General features: G+C 36.7%; 1 protein-coding gene across 4 annotated transcripts; it reads right to left on the bottom strand.

Annotated features, from left to right (window-relative positions):
• Positions 1 to 49: 49 nt before the first annotated feature.
• FAP2 (Chalcone-flavanone isomerase family protein) lies at positions 50 to 12,373 on the bottom strand. 4 transcript variants are annotated; one of them, XM_088721373.2, is made up of 11 exons: positions 11,975 to 12,373; positions 9,609 to 10,193; positions 9,283 to 9,496; positions 6,037 to 6,112; positions 5,761 to 5,863; positions 2,634 to 2,702; positions 1,244 to 1,280; positions 1,084 to 1,158; positions 968 to 1,043; positions 844 to 888; positions 50 to 570 (listed from the first exon to the last, which is right to left on the bottom strand). In XM_088721373.2, exons 2-11 carry the CDS (start codon positions 10,124 to 10,126, stop codon positions 473 to 475), a joined length of 1,311 nt encoding a protein of 436 aa, XP_088577499.1. In that variant the 5' UTR covers positions 10,127 to 10,193; positions 11,975 to 12,373; the 3' UTR covers positions 50 to 472. The 4 variants fall into 4 exon arrangements, with proteins under 4 accessions (XP_088577499.1, XP_088577500.1, XP_008786651.3 ...); XM_088721374.2 differs by having other exon boundaries at positions 9,283 to 9,493; XM_008788429.6 differs by having other exon boundaries at positions 968 to 1,019; positions 11,975 to 12,370.
• Positions 12,374 to 13,808: the final 1,435 nt, after the last annotated feature.

Here is a 13,808-nt window from a genome sequence, read left to right as displayed (position 1 = left end):
GGCAGGTTTTCAATTTTCTCCACAGGTTCCGTCAACCGCATAATGAGTGTTTGAACCACCCCAGCTAAAAAGATTTGCATCCAACAACATATTCTAATTCCATTCTACATGATTGCAACTGGAAAAGAAAAGAAGAAAAAGAAAAATAACCCACTGAGGTAAAATTACCCTCCCCTCAATCTCAATGATAATCTCTCGTTGAATCAAAATGTTACTTCATACGTAGCAACATTAAGCGAAGACTATCAAATGAAAACTATGAAGACAAAAAAAATTAAAAAAAAAATTTACACCCTCCCCACTTTTGCCTGTAATACATTGCTGCTTTGTCTTTGCAAGTCAAGCACCTTATCTCTCTATATGATTTTCATCTCTTTTATCTGGCTGCTCTATTCTAGCCGATCAATATTTGTACAGCAGAATCAAATGATCTCATTAGCCCAATTTTCTTTTCCAAATCCAATTCCTTGCCTTAACATCTTCTTATAAGGTCTGCAACATTTTGAGCAATCTCCTGTTTGGCCTGCACGGATACAGGTACATCACCAACGTACATGTCGAAGAAGGCTCCTGTTGATGGAAAATCTTCATTAGTCACTAAGCACAACTCTTAGCATTCATGACGAACACCACTAAAATGCTTCAAGGTTGATACAAGGCCAGCCTGGTCCATGACCTTGATTCTCTGTGGTCCAGCGTGAGCTGGCACAGAAGAAAACTTGTACTCTTCGGGGATGGAAATGTTGCTATTGTTAATATATTTCTTAAGCTACAATTGTATGAGGCTATAAGTAAAAGCCAAAACATGATTGTTGATAAAAGAAGAAGAGGAGATCAACTTACTACACAGATCTTTGCTGTGCACGGAACCAATATGTTTATCACCAACTGCATATAAACCATTCCATCAGAATATGGTCAAATAAATGCCAGAGTACTATTTTACACAGAACCAGCCACTACTCACTTTCTGTTATCAGCCGACCATCTGCTGTTTGTCTAAAATTAATTGTTGTACCCTGCAAATTATACTCGTTATAGGCCTTGGAAGCACGAATTTATTATGCAAAACATGTATCTTACCATAGGTAGTGGAATATCTTGTGTGAAATAAGAACCAAACGCTCTCAGGCAATGACAATCTGTATCAGGATTCATCTTAACAAGGCAAAAACGTAAAGTCAGTCCAGTTTAAGCTTAAACTTTGGGTAGGAGTCTGCCTGCTAGCCACAACAATCAATACCTTTAGCAAACGTGTGCGAAGGGATTTCTCAAAGGCACTGCAATAAATAATCAGAGAAAAAGAAGAAATATGGAATCATTATTTCAGTCAGACCAAGGAAAGCTTAGATTATATCTAGAAATTGTTGACAATCTGTCACACTTAAAGAGTCATGCAAGATTAACCTAGTAACCTAGTTAAAATTCAGGTTTAATCTAGAAGCTCCCAGTATTTTTTTTCAGAAAAATGGTCGGGTGAAGAAAATCAGCACAAGCAGACCAAACTGCTCAGAGGGAAAATTATGGCCTAAAGCATAATTGAATAGAGAAATCATCCTGAAGCTGGTCAATATAAACCATCATTCTCCAGATATCATTTTTATCAATCTACCAATGCTACATTCTACAGAGAGCCTTCTGAAACTGCCCTAAGAAAACACTCATTGATATATAGTGATATATTGGCTTTCTATCATGGAGTCAAAGAGAAGTTCCCAACTGCTAACTCTTTACTTAATGCATGTTCCACATTAGAATGCCAGAACATAAAAGAATTGAAGAATTCGGTGGTCTTTGGTTGCCCTGCTCCTTAAGCCTCCATGGCTGGGAAATATAATCTGAAACCTTCAAATCAGATAAAGAGAGGAGAAAACAAAGAGGAAAGGAATCAGTGAGACTATGGATCAGTGATCATAAAAATTTTGGGGACTTTGTTATGAATAAAGATGTGCCTGAATCAGAAAGACCATGGATCAATGACCCCTTTAAGGGTTCTCTCCTCCTGAATCTCGCTTTACACGCAGACGGTAATTTGAGTAAATATATCCGATACATGCACTCTTAGGTGCTTCAACTTAGTTCTATTGCATCACATAATATCAAACTGGCCACCTTCTGTCGAAAAGCTTTGGCCATATGTCAGTCCTACCTCAAGCAGAATTCAACATACAACCTTAGGCATGACTGCCAAATCCTGCAGCATCATTAGAGTGTCCATAACAAGGACAGGGAGCTAAGCAGCAAAAGGTAAAATGAAGCGAGACCAGGCAGCAGAATACCACTGACATAAGGAGGTGTTTCTAATGCTACGAAACAACACTATAAACACATAGCGAACTGTGATAAGATCAAGAATCAAGCATGTCATGATATTAAATAATAAATTAGATACAGAGGCATCTTATGTAAATTCAAGAAACTAAGCTATCTTACTCCTAAAATGTACATATTCAGGTCGTCCATAACAGAAATAGAAAACTAAAACACAATACGAAGTTAGAAATTTCCAAGTAAAGTAGGGCCACCGATTTTGATATTTAACATGGCACCAGGCATCCCCCTTTTTTTATTAGAATTAATCAAAAAATTACAGAAAGCCAATTAACGAAGTCTAAGATAAATTAGTTACTTACTGCCGCACGGTATTAATTTTGAGTCCGTTGCAATTAACAACCAGCCTAACAGTCATATGGATATCCTCCCTGCATCAATAATGAATAATATTAATCTCATGGCATTCATAAGTCAAAAATGAAAAGAAATTTAAAAACAAAACAACAAAGTTATTCTACCATTCTTGAACTTGTTAACTCATCTTTTACTAAAACAGCAAAATAGGTGAAATGAGACTGATGGCAACTCCTGATTTTGAAAATAAAAATCTCAATTAATTAAACAAACAAGCAATTAGAAGCTGTTCAACAACATAAAATTACCAAGAATAGCCTGCCTATCGTATGCTTCATCTTTTCCTCTCTAATCTAATGGAAATTCCTGAAGAACATTGTACAGGTCGTTGCTAGAACCTCAGCATAAGTTTTGACGAACAAACCTTGTCTTGTGAATGCTTTGTAAATACTTCTTTCTTCTTCTTTTTTTTTGTTGGTAAATTGTAAGTACTTCTTTGTTGTACATATCTATCAAGGGTTAAATAGTCTGTCAAAGCAGGTCTCATTACTTGTGCACAACTCCCATCCAAGATTTCTTAGGCCTTTTAGCATTATTCAGATACTTTCAACCTGCATATGTCTTGATTTATTTAATCATCTTAATCTCTACAAAAAAGCTTCCTTCTAACAATTAATTTCTCAATTCTTCACATTTATTACACATCCATTCACATGTCTACTGAACTAGTTTTAGCTGCCTCTACATTATTTGCCTCCCAAGATTCTGATCTACACAATATGGACAGCATTACTTTCATATGAACACTCCCTCATGTGACATATAACATGTTGTTATTAGATAACACTATCAAAGCATATCTCACTTTGTCCTTCTGCTCTAAACTTTTGGAAATGCCGGCAACCTAACCAATCTGTTATAAAAGAAATCTCGGAGAGGCAGCTATTGGTCATCAATACTGCAGCTTTCTTCCCAATTCTCATATAAACTGAAACTCCATATGAGATATTTTACAGCAAATTTAAATCCTTTATCCTCCATGACTTCCCTTAACATTTTTTCAAATAAGTTAACCTGTAAATTCAATTCCACAAGCAACACAACACTGACAAATAGCATCCACAACCAGAGAGCCAACCAAATTGGTGTTAATTCCAACACATTTAGGACCACAAATACTTCTCAAGCTTCTAGATACTGAAAATCATCTTGATATTCTCTCTTCTTTTAATAAGAAAGTTATGTTCAAACTGACAATCTCATAATTGCATATATAATTGTCAATCGACTGTGCATTGGTTGGAAGCCATACATGTGCCTTAACTATGCTAAAATGAAGCTTTAATACACCCTTTTCCTTGCTTCTCTAACCTGAAAAATTAAATGTCTTCAAACTCTGTCAGATGCTTTCAACACATTAAAAAAGATTTCTGGGTTCAGTTATCCTCTTCCTCATATATGTTAAATTTCGAATATTCTTCGTACCTTCTCTCCATCTCAAACTAACACAACATATAGCAGCCACCCAAGACTTGTCCATATTTGTGCTTACAAATCTTCGTTGGAATTTTCACATCTGTCTGAATTTTCAGTGTTGTTTATTTCTAGTGCTTGTAAGTAGGACCATTTCCTAAAGACCACTTGGAAATTCCACATCCTACAATATTGCTGATCAGAGATGACACAACTGACATGGACCATCATTTCAACAAAATATATTCAATATGAAGCTAAATCCAGATTAGATGGTTATCTTAGTCCAAGGTCAAAGATAGAATATATGGTTATCTTAGTCCAAGAAGTATAGCTCCAGATCATAAGCAACCACAGCTTGGATTTTGTCTTACGTTTCCAACAAAACAGATGGTTGCTGGGAAATGGAATCCCTCAGTGTAGCAGGGCCATTAATTTATTCCGGAAGATTCAAGTGCTGGTGATGGTAGACATGCTGGCCAATATCTGGCACAAACTGAGTCATACCTTGCTGTTCCATGCCAGGTCAAACAAAGAGAAGAACTTAAAAAGAAAAATGGCCCAGTACCAAGCATATCAAATTCACACAGGCTGAGATGGTTACTTATCGTAGCATACATCCATGACAATGTCAACACCCTTTTGGCATAGTACAAGATGGTTGACACTCGAATCCCTTGATCTATAGCCACTTTTCCTCTTGTCATCTTTACGAATAGATATGGAGAAAGACAGCACAAAGAACAATCTGGTCCAATAATTTTTCCATTACAAACCTCAAAACTGGCCCCAAACAAATCAAAGTTTATGCAGAAAGAGTAAAGTTCGTACCCTCTCTTCACAAAGCACTCAAATGCTGAAAAAGAGTCCAGCAATATTCATCATGGCGATCGGAAAGAAATAAACACATTCCATTAATTTGTTAGCTCAGTGAACCAGTAAATAATCAAGAGGTATCTTAATAATAAGCACATTCTAAGGGTCAAAATTCAGCTACAAGCATGTTTGGCAATTTAGAACTCTGGAAGTTATATAAACTATAACCTTAGCAGTAACCAAAATTATCCATCCTAATCCCAACTATTTGGTGCCAGCTTTATGTATCTGTATTCCTCACATATTAGAAAGTACTATCAGACTGAAATTTCAACCGCTCCTCTCCTAGTATCACTTGTCTTTCCCAATCATTGAATTCTATATCTAAGCATTTTTGCCACAAAATTCTCTACATCACTTCCTTTTTCCTTTAAAATCCTTAAGCAACCTCCCAATTTTGTTACTCAAATTTCATTCCAGATGTGCTCCACACAATTGTATTTGATCTGGTGGAGCAGTACACTTTCAATTACAAATCATCAAGCATCAAATATCTACTTAAGTTCTCAACAACTTCAAAAGTTCATCAGAGTTTGTATTAATATTACTTGCCTGTACAGTTCCATACCTCATCTCTAAAGTGCAGACAGAATATGCAAGAATTACAGAACAAAAGGAGTACAGAATATGTAAGAATTACAGAAGAAAAGTAGCAGTGTAGCAAAATTTACAATACTTTAATCATTTAACATTTAGGGGTAGATATAGTGGAAGCCACTACTGGGGACGAAAACAAAGACCTAAAGGTCACATTATGACATTTCCAGGAAAACAATGAGGTACCTGAGAAGATCTTCAAAAAACTCTGTGCGATTCTGCAGTTCGCCGACAGGCACAGAAGAATACTTTGGACCCAGTTTCTCACAAACTGAATCAGGTTGGATATCTATAAGAAGAAATATATAACTTACAGTAATGTATCCAAAAGGAGGAATATATCATGATATGTTGAGGTTGAAGATTAAATCAGCAGCTAACTTCTGAAAGCTAATAAGAGCACGTACTATGGCATATGAATAGATAACAAGAATTACAGATGTAATGTATAGAATCACTCACATAAACCAAATGCATATACATTCATAGACTTTAGCTTTATTATTCTCACGCTTCTGGAGCCAGTCCCTATAAGCACCTGAAACATGTATGAAGGCTTACTGTATTGAAATGAATGTAGAATAGAACTCTTGAGGGGTCAACTTTGGTTAAGTTGCCTACGCCAAAATCACTATTTTCATCCAATAAAACATATATAATCTCTAAAAGAAAATTGAAAGTGAAAGTCATGGCTGACTCTCACAAAAAGCTGTCACGCATTCCTACAAGTCATCCTATCTGCATCTTTATTGGAACAAAACAGAGGAAAAGAGAGCCAATATATAAATTTCAAGAACAAAGTAATGCAGCTATAATCTGAATACAAGATTGCACAGTTTATTGTATTGAGAGTGTTTACAGCTAGCAACAAAATGACCGATGGACCTTCTGGCTTTACCCTCATTCAATTAAAAGACCAAAAAATATTCGGCCATGTAATCAGTGAATTAATAATGAAACCAGTTTCCTTTTTTACATGCATTGTTTGCACAGTAACATTGATCCAGACACCTTTTGGCCAGTTCATTCTACATGAAATCATGAATAAATTCAGCAATTTATTAGCTTTAACCTGAATAACTCTCGATCATAGTTATGATGCTGTATTCTCTCCAAAAAAAAAATCTCAGAAGAATTCTGTTACCCTCATATAAAATGCAGATCGAATTAAAAGCAAACATGAAACATTTTGTTTTAAGTGCCTTTCCAATACACGTACATATACATGATAATATAATATACATACATCAAAAATTTTCAACAAATATTATCATATTTAATATAGGCTTACGTGTGTATATACAGGGAGCAGCTTATTTGTTCCCTAGGGCCAACCAGGCTGGTTGTTCCATGTGGACAATGACTTGCACTGCTCTATAAAAGTAACCTTTACAAGGACAATCTGATAATTCACTAATAGAGATATCTAATGATATGTTAGGGAAGAGTTTCTATCAATTGATTGAATCTCGTGCATACCCTCCTTGTCCCCTTCTCTCCCCCCCCCCCCCCCTCCCCGCCCTGCCTTTTTCCCCTGCCTATAACCCATCCTTCTTCCTCCTCTCTCATCACTCTTTCTCCCATAGCCCATGGATATCCCACCCTTCTTTTAATTTCTATTTCTCCTCTTCCCTTTTCTTACCACCATTAAGAACCTCTGCATTCAAAAGATGGATTTCCTACAGTTGTAAATCAATTGTATGAGATGAAATTAAAAAATGTTAATATTGCAAGTAAAATGGAAGCTTGCTAATTTCCATTATTTAATAAAAAAATGTTTAAAATCCAAAGAAAAATTTATATGTTTGTTTTACATGGATATACAGTTTGTGGTTTCCTGTGTTCTTTATATAAATTGGTTTTTCTTCGTTTAGTTAACAGAGCACTTGTTCACTCACAAATCCGCCTTATATGCACTCCTATATTGCCTGCCACTATATCTAATTAATCCTCATTCTTTTCCCAATCTCATATTTTGAATTTGCCTACAGTGAGTACTTCTGGAATCGTAAGAGTGGGTGCTGCTCTCATCAACAATGCCATGAAGTAGTACTGAGATAATTGTAGCCCAAACCCACCAGCTTTATGGAAGACGAACTCAGGAGTCAAGGCAATGAAGTTTGGCACAGTATATTATTTTATCATGAACTCAGCTTACATTGGAATGCAATAAAGGGAGCATCAGTAGGACAATAACTTGGATCTTTCCTAGTTTAGATTTGGATGGTAGGAAAATACAAGTGCATCCTCTAATGTCTTGAACACTTGATATTTTCCTGAGAAAGGAGATTAATAGGCATAGAAGAAGAGCTTGCTGCCAAGTTTCCAGTGTCCATGATGAAAAATCGTATAGCAGGAGACAGCATAGACACCGCAATAGTTCCAATAAAGGAGCATGTGCAGATGGGCTGAGGAGTTACAGAGAGGGGACATAGGGCTCAGAAAACATTCGCATCTAAATCAATGTAAAACTTGGGATAAAGCAGGCTTGATGTTGAGGCAAGTGATGGTCAAGATGTTAGAGATATTGGGTTAGGAAGAAGCACATCTAGACAAGATGGTAGTCACATTATCATATTGTCGGCATATGTGTTCGCCAGAGACTGACGGAGTAGCAGAGGGTTTTATAATACTGGTAGTAGAAAGGAAGAGGAGGAAGAAACAAGGATCGCTTGTGAGCAGTGGGGAAAGAAGGTGAATGGATAGGAAGATTGGAGGAAATATACAAGAGAGGAGGGTATGAATGAGATCTGAGAATGTGACTAAAGGTTTCTTTGAAATTCTCACAAGATATCAACTCATCAAATTACCAAAATGTCCCTATGAAGGTTACTTTTAGAGGCAAATAAAATTCATTTCCCGCGGGAAAAGATTATGCAGGTGTCTTTATGCTTGATGAAAGTGCATAAGTACAAAATCGAGATATATCATACAAATATGAGTTTATGTATACCAATAAGCATACAAAAGAAAGGAAAAAAACAACTAAAAAGAACATTTTGTTTATATTTGTTTTATGCTCTGATATTAATATAATTTTTAGATCCCAAACTATCAAAAGTTTGCACTTCATTTCAAAGCATTACATATGCATCAATTCAGTTTCAAACTATCAGAAATTCTTGGTTCTAAATGAATATACAAAATTAATGAGGTGCAATAGGGACTCTCGACTAAAGGTTTCTTTGAAATTCTCACAAGATATCAACTCATCATATTACCAAAATGTCCCTATGAAGGTTACTTTTAGAGGCAAATAAAATTCATTTCCCATGGGAAAAGATTATGCAGGTGTCTTTATGCTTGATGAAAGTGCAAAAGTGCAAAATCGAGATATATCATACAAATATGAGTTTATGTACACCAATAAGCATACAAAAGAAAGGAAAAAAAAAACTAAAAAGAACATTTTGCTTATATTTGTTTTATGCTCTGATATTAATATAATTTTTAGATCCCAAACTATCAAAAAAAATTTCAAAGCATTGCATATGCATCAATTCAGTTTCAAACTATCAAAAAGTCTTGGTTCTAAATGAATATACAAAATTAAAAAGGTCTCTTGAAAAATGAGGTGCATTAGGAACTCTCGCAAGTTGCATTTTGCATCTAGATTGTGCTTTAATATCAACCCTTCCTATAGTGATAAGTGGTATGCCATGGACAAGCAAATGGGATATGATAAAAGAAAATCAAAAAGTAAAATACCTCAGTAGTCGGATTGGAATTATCTTCCAAAAATGTGGGGAACTTGATGCCAGTTTTTGGTTCAACTGCACCTCTTTTCCAGGTTATGTTCGACATAGAAAGACTAGAGCAGCCTTGATAGTCATCCTCATTGCATGATCGATCCATAAATCCATTGATCCGTTCATCAGTGTTTTCCAGCGGAATGGACTCAGATAGTACCTTTGAGGATCTTCTATGGTTGAAAGTAAAAGGAACTCAAAGTAAGAAGATCAAAGAGTATACTGAATAACACATGTAAAAATAAGAGAGAAAATAAGTACTTAAAGTCGGAAAAGGAATCTTACATATTGCCAAATGGTGGTATAAGAGCTGCAGCTAATGATAAAACAGAGCAAGCATGGTGCTGCTCAACTTCCTTCCACATGCGTCCTATGGTGGAATTCACAAACTTCGCAAGGAGTACTGGTATAGCAAATTCATTATTTGACCCAGAACCAGAATGCAACCGGGCAAGGTTCTGACTAGAAGAAGTAAAATGTTTAATTTGTGTACAGGACTGGCTAAATATAGAATTTGAGCCATGTGCATTGCCCGACAGTTTACGAAGTAAATTGGAATTTGACCCAGTAGAAAGCCAGACAAATAATGCTCCAGAAAACTTGGAAATGCAACTAAATGCTTCTTGAAGGGCTAAACTTCCAGAAACATAAATTTGGTTGGAACGATGAAAAGAACTGTCCACCAGTGAACCAAACTGTGACAATAGCCCAAAGCCTTCAGATAATTGGAACTCTGTCGGAAAGATGTATGGGCATTCACCATCAACATCCAGATTTGTAAGAAACAACCAACTATTCTTCATGTTAAAATATGATGCTAAGGAACACAATGAACAGAAAGCTTCTGCTCGGAAGAACCCTAGAGTATTCCTGTGGAAGAAAAAAAAATGAGGGTTTGAAAATATTAAAGGTCAGTGCAGTTATTAACTTGTTAGCAAAAGTCCATGCCAAAAGGAACAACAAAACAGAAGCAAAAATCTTAAAGCATTTGTATTTGACGGTATTGTGCCATAAGAAGTAAGGATCCATGATGTGAAAATGAATGGAGAAAACAGCTGATGCACCAGTCAGATGAAAATGTAAATAATAAAGATGCAGATGCAGTTAAATATATAATTTAGAGAGAGGAAGAAATGTACTCTAAACTAAGTAGAGATTATTCTTCGCCTCCAAGTAGTTGGATCATGTATGCATGATGTACACCAAACTTACACAACTAAATGTTGAGACTATGGCAGCAGACTATAATGACAATAAATATTTTATGAGATTCCGGTATCATGGTACGCACCCTTACAATTCTTTCCAGAACAGAAGACTCCCCAAGTATCTTCACTCGATTATAATTTAATAAATTTTTTAACCTGTTCAACATAATTGTTGTTTGTTAGGTTTTTAAGCAAGAATGGTGGATCCATCTTTTTTTTGTTGCCATTAAGTCCTGGCTTTCGGGGAAGCTGTCAACCATCATGTCTCCAATGAGTTCTAAGATATGATAGAAAATTAACATAAAATGCCAATACATATAGGATGGAGAAGGAAAGCATATAATATGGAGTATTTGATGGTTGTAGATTCCCATTGCCTTTCTTCACACATATAATGCAGCCACAGAATGCCTTATACGCCATAAGGTTGTTGCCCTTAGACACAATCATGCACCGACTGTACATCATTGCTGCAATTTTACCCTCCTGTCATGTGTCAGATATTACAGAAGTCCAGCTATAATATAACAAAGAGTGAAACCTTAAATAGTAAAAAATCATGAGCATAAGCTTAAATAAGAATCAACAAGCAGGTCAACTGAGTTGCGACTGAGAATGCCAGCCTATAAGGAATATCTCCCTGTCATAACTTGTTTAACATTTTGAAAATCAAGTTGCTTCCGTACCAAGATGATTGTGACAATGTCCTGGATCCTTTAGTACAAAATCACAAAGTAAGTTTATTATTGGAGACCAGGAGTAATGGCAAGATATCACCTATAGCAATGGTGTCAACAGCAATTGGATACCATATCACTCTTTACTTTTTTTTCCTTGTGGAAAGTGATGATAACTCTTTGAGAATCATATTTAATGATTTTGCATACAGAAGAGTGTATATTTAACAAATAAGTCATGCCAAAGTGGCATCTTTATGAACATAAATGACATTATAAACAAGATTTCTGCTAGAAGATTCACATATCAAATTGTTAAGATGTCAAAAATGCCTTCTGAAGATGGTCATTAAAAAAGTTCACGTTTTGGCATTACAATGTTGAATCACCCAAACACAAGGACAACCTAGATTATGAATTGCCACGTTGGACAACAAATTCATAATAAAAACAAAATCAACAATGTTCTTGATGGTACCCTTAAGCAACCAAACAGGCATTTCATCCATCTCATAAGCATTAGATTCATCACAAAACATGTCAGCACGCAATAAGACCTGTAAGCACTTGAAACATAACCAACATCAATCTCAAATCCCTGGATCTTCCTATTAACATTTCAAACAATCCCCATCTAATCCAAGAAACCAAATCAAAGCGCGGCCCACACCGCATTAGTCTCAAATCACATCTTCTCACCCATTATCAACGAAAAACAAAATCAAAAGAAAAGAAGAGGAGGAGGAGATGAATCGAGGAGTTAAACCTGGGAACGGAACGGGGTGCTAACAGATCCTCACCACGAGATCAAGTTCCTGCACCAGGAGCCCTTGAAACTCTATTCCACAAAAGAACCCCAGAGGGGCGAAGCCCCGGGCATCAACAGCAGCTGAAGCCAACGGAACAGATCGAGCAGAGAATTGGGAGGGGGGAAAAGAAAGAAAGAAAGAAAATCGAGGAGGAGAAAGCTAGGGTTTCGCTCGTTCGTTCCTTCCTTCCTTCTTGGCGTTTTGGTTCGAAGGTGGTGCGAAGGGCGAGGGGGACGCAGGAACGAGCGGCGAGGCGAAAAGAAAGGAATCTTCTCTCGCTTATACGTTCACGGAGGACGAGAACGCGTCGTGAATGAAACAGAAGGCGTTCGGTGGAAAGGTCTCTCTCTGTTTGCCTCCTTTTTGGACTTGGAGGTGACTTGCGTGTCTCCTGGGGACAACCTCATAAAGATTTCTGTGCGGAAGAATAATAATTATAGCTATAATAGTCTTTGAATATGGTTTAGTTATTCTACCTAGTGGCAACTCTGTTTATACTTTGACCTTATCTATAATGTAAAAGAATAACTTTACAATATGTAATGATATTTACTCTATGTTGATGATAAAGCCATGATTATATATATATATATAGAAGTGAAATCAGCAAAGATTAACCCTCTAATATGAAAAAGTTACTTTTGCAAACAAGAAAAGTTCTGCAAAGTATTTTCTTCTCAGAGAATGTAAAAAAGCTTTCAAACTGTAGTCCAACAAATTCCAAATGTCCAATTCAATTGGGAATGGGCACCTGCGTCCCTCATTTTGCAATTGGACTCGAGCCTTTTTGTATTATGAAAATATTAAAAAAATAAAAAGAAAGTTAAGAAGCTAGAGTGGCTGGAAGAAGAAACCTTCTTTGAGCTCGCCGCTCCAATTCTATTTTATAAGAGTTCCATATTCACTTTCCTACTGCCTTCTTGGAATTTTTATATGTATATGCTCATGGTTGTTTCTACTTTAGAGTAATATAATGTCTTCCCTTTCACTAGCTAAAAATCTATTTCAATTGAGCTCAATGACATAGAGTTTTCACCGGCGGGGTGATGGTCATCCACTGCTTAAAAATATCCAGAGGATGGCGAAAGATTGTGGCTCATTCAGACTGCTCATATTTATTGAAAGGCAAATAGGGACGCAAACTGGGTCACCTCCTTCGCTTCTCACTACTCGAAAGAGATCCTTTGGACATATTTTATAGCCACCCCTCGACTCTTACACCTTCTCTTTCTACTCGTTGTATTCATGCTAGAGCAATGTAAGCAGCCGTTATATCAAAAAAAAAAAAAAGAGTTTTTGTTGTGCGGCCGCTCCATGATATGCCCAGCATCACACCTTTTTTTTTTTAACAAAAATAGGAACTAATATCAATAAACAATCACATAACCAAATACTGGAAAAGAAATCGGGCGTTACGAAAACTACTTTATTTCCGCGCATAAAGATTTGATTACGCGCATCCGTGAAGATATGCTGGCGGAGCCCTTTTCAAGGAGTTTTAACTAAACCGAACTTTCAGGTGAGGCAAACACCAAGGCGGAAGTGGAAAAATCAAGGCCGTGATCAGGGGGACCAACAGAAGCGAATTGTGACCTTTTCGGTCGGGAGGCCGGTGATTGGGGCCCACTTGGAAAGACTGTAACACGTGATCTGGGAGCGTCGGCATGGATGAATGGGCTTACTTGGACCCATCGAGATGGCCGGCGAACAGCGTGGGCCCACTCAAGTAATAACCAGGAAAATGGGGAGGAAAATATTAGTTGGACCCGGCAAAAGGATTCTCCGCACGGA

This window comes from Phoenix dactylifera, chromosome 5 (genome assembly GCF_051530095.1).
Source record: "Phoenix dactylifera cultivar Ajwa chromosome 5, Ajwa_hap1_PhDact_Kaust_v1.1, whole genome shotgun sequence".
Taxonomy (NCBI): domain Eukaryota; kingdom Viridiplantae; phylum Streptophyta; class Magnoliopsida; order Arecales; family Arecaceae; genus Phoenix; species Phoenix dactylifera.
Note: the sequence above shows the minus strand (reverse complement) of the source record. Positions and strands in the feature narration are given on the sequence as shown.

Coding starts and splice junctions, on each gene's coding strand:
- FAP2 (XM_088721373.2), bottom strand. CDS start 10,126: ATGAAGAATAGTTGGTTGTTTCTTACAAATCTGGATGTTGATGGTGAA. Junction 2,703..5,760: donor TTTTTTGAAGATCTTCTCAG/GTACCTCATTGT, acceptor TTATTGATGCAG/GGAGGATATCCATATGACTG. Junction 1,281..2,633: donor AAAATTAATACCGTGCGGCA/GTAAGTAACTAA, acceptor TATTTATTGCAG/TGCCTTTGAGAAATCCCTTC.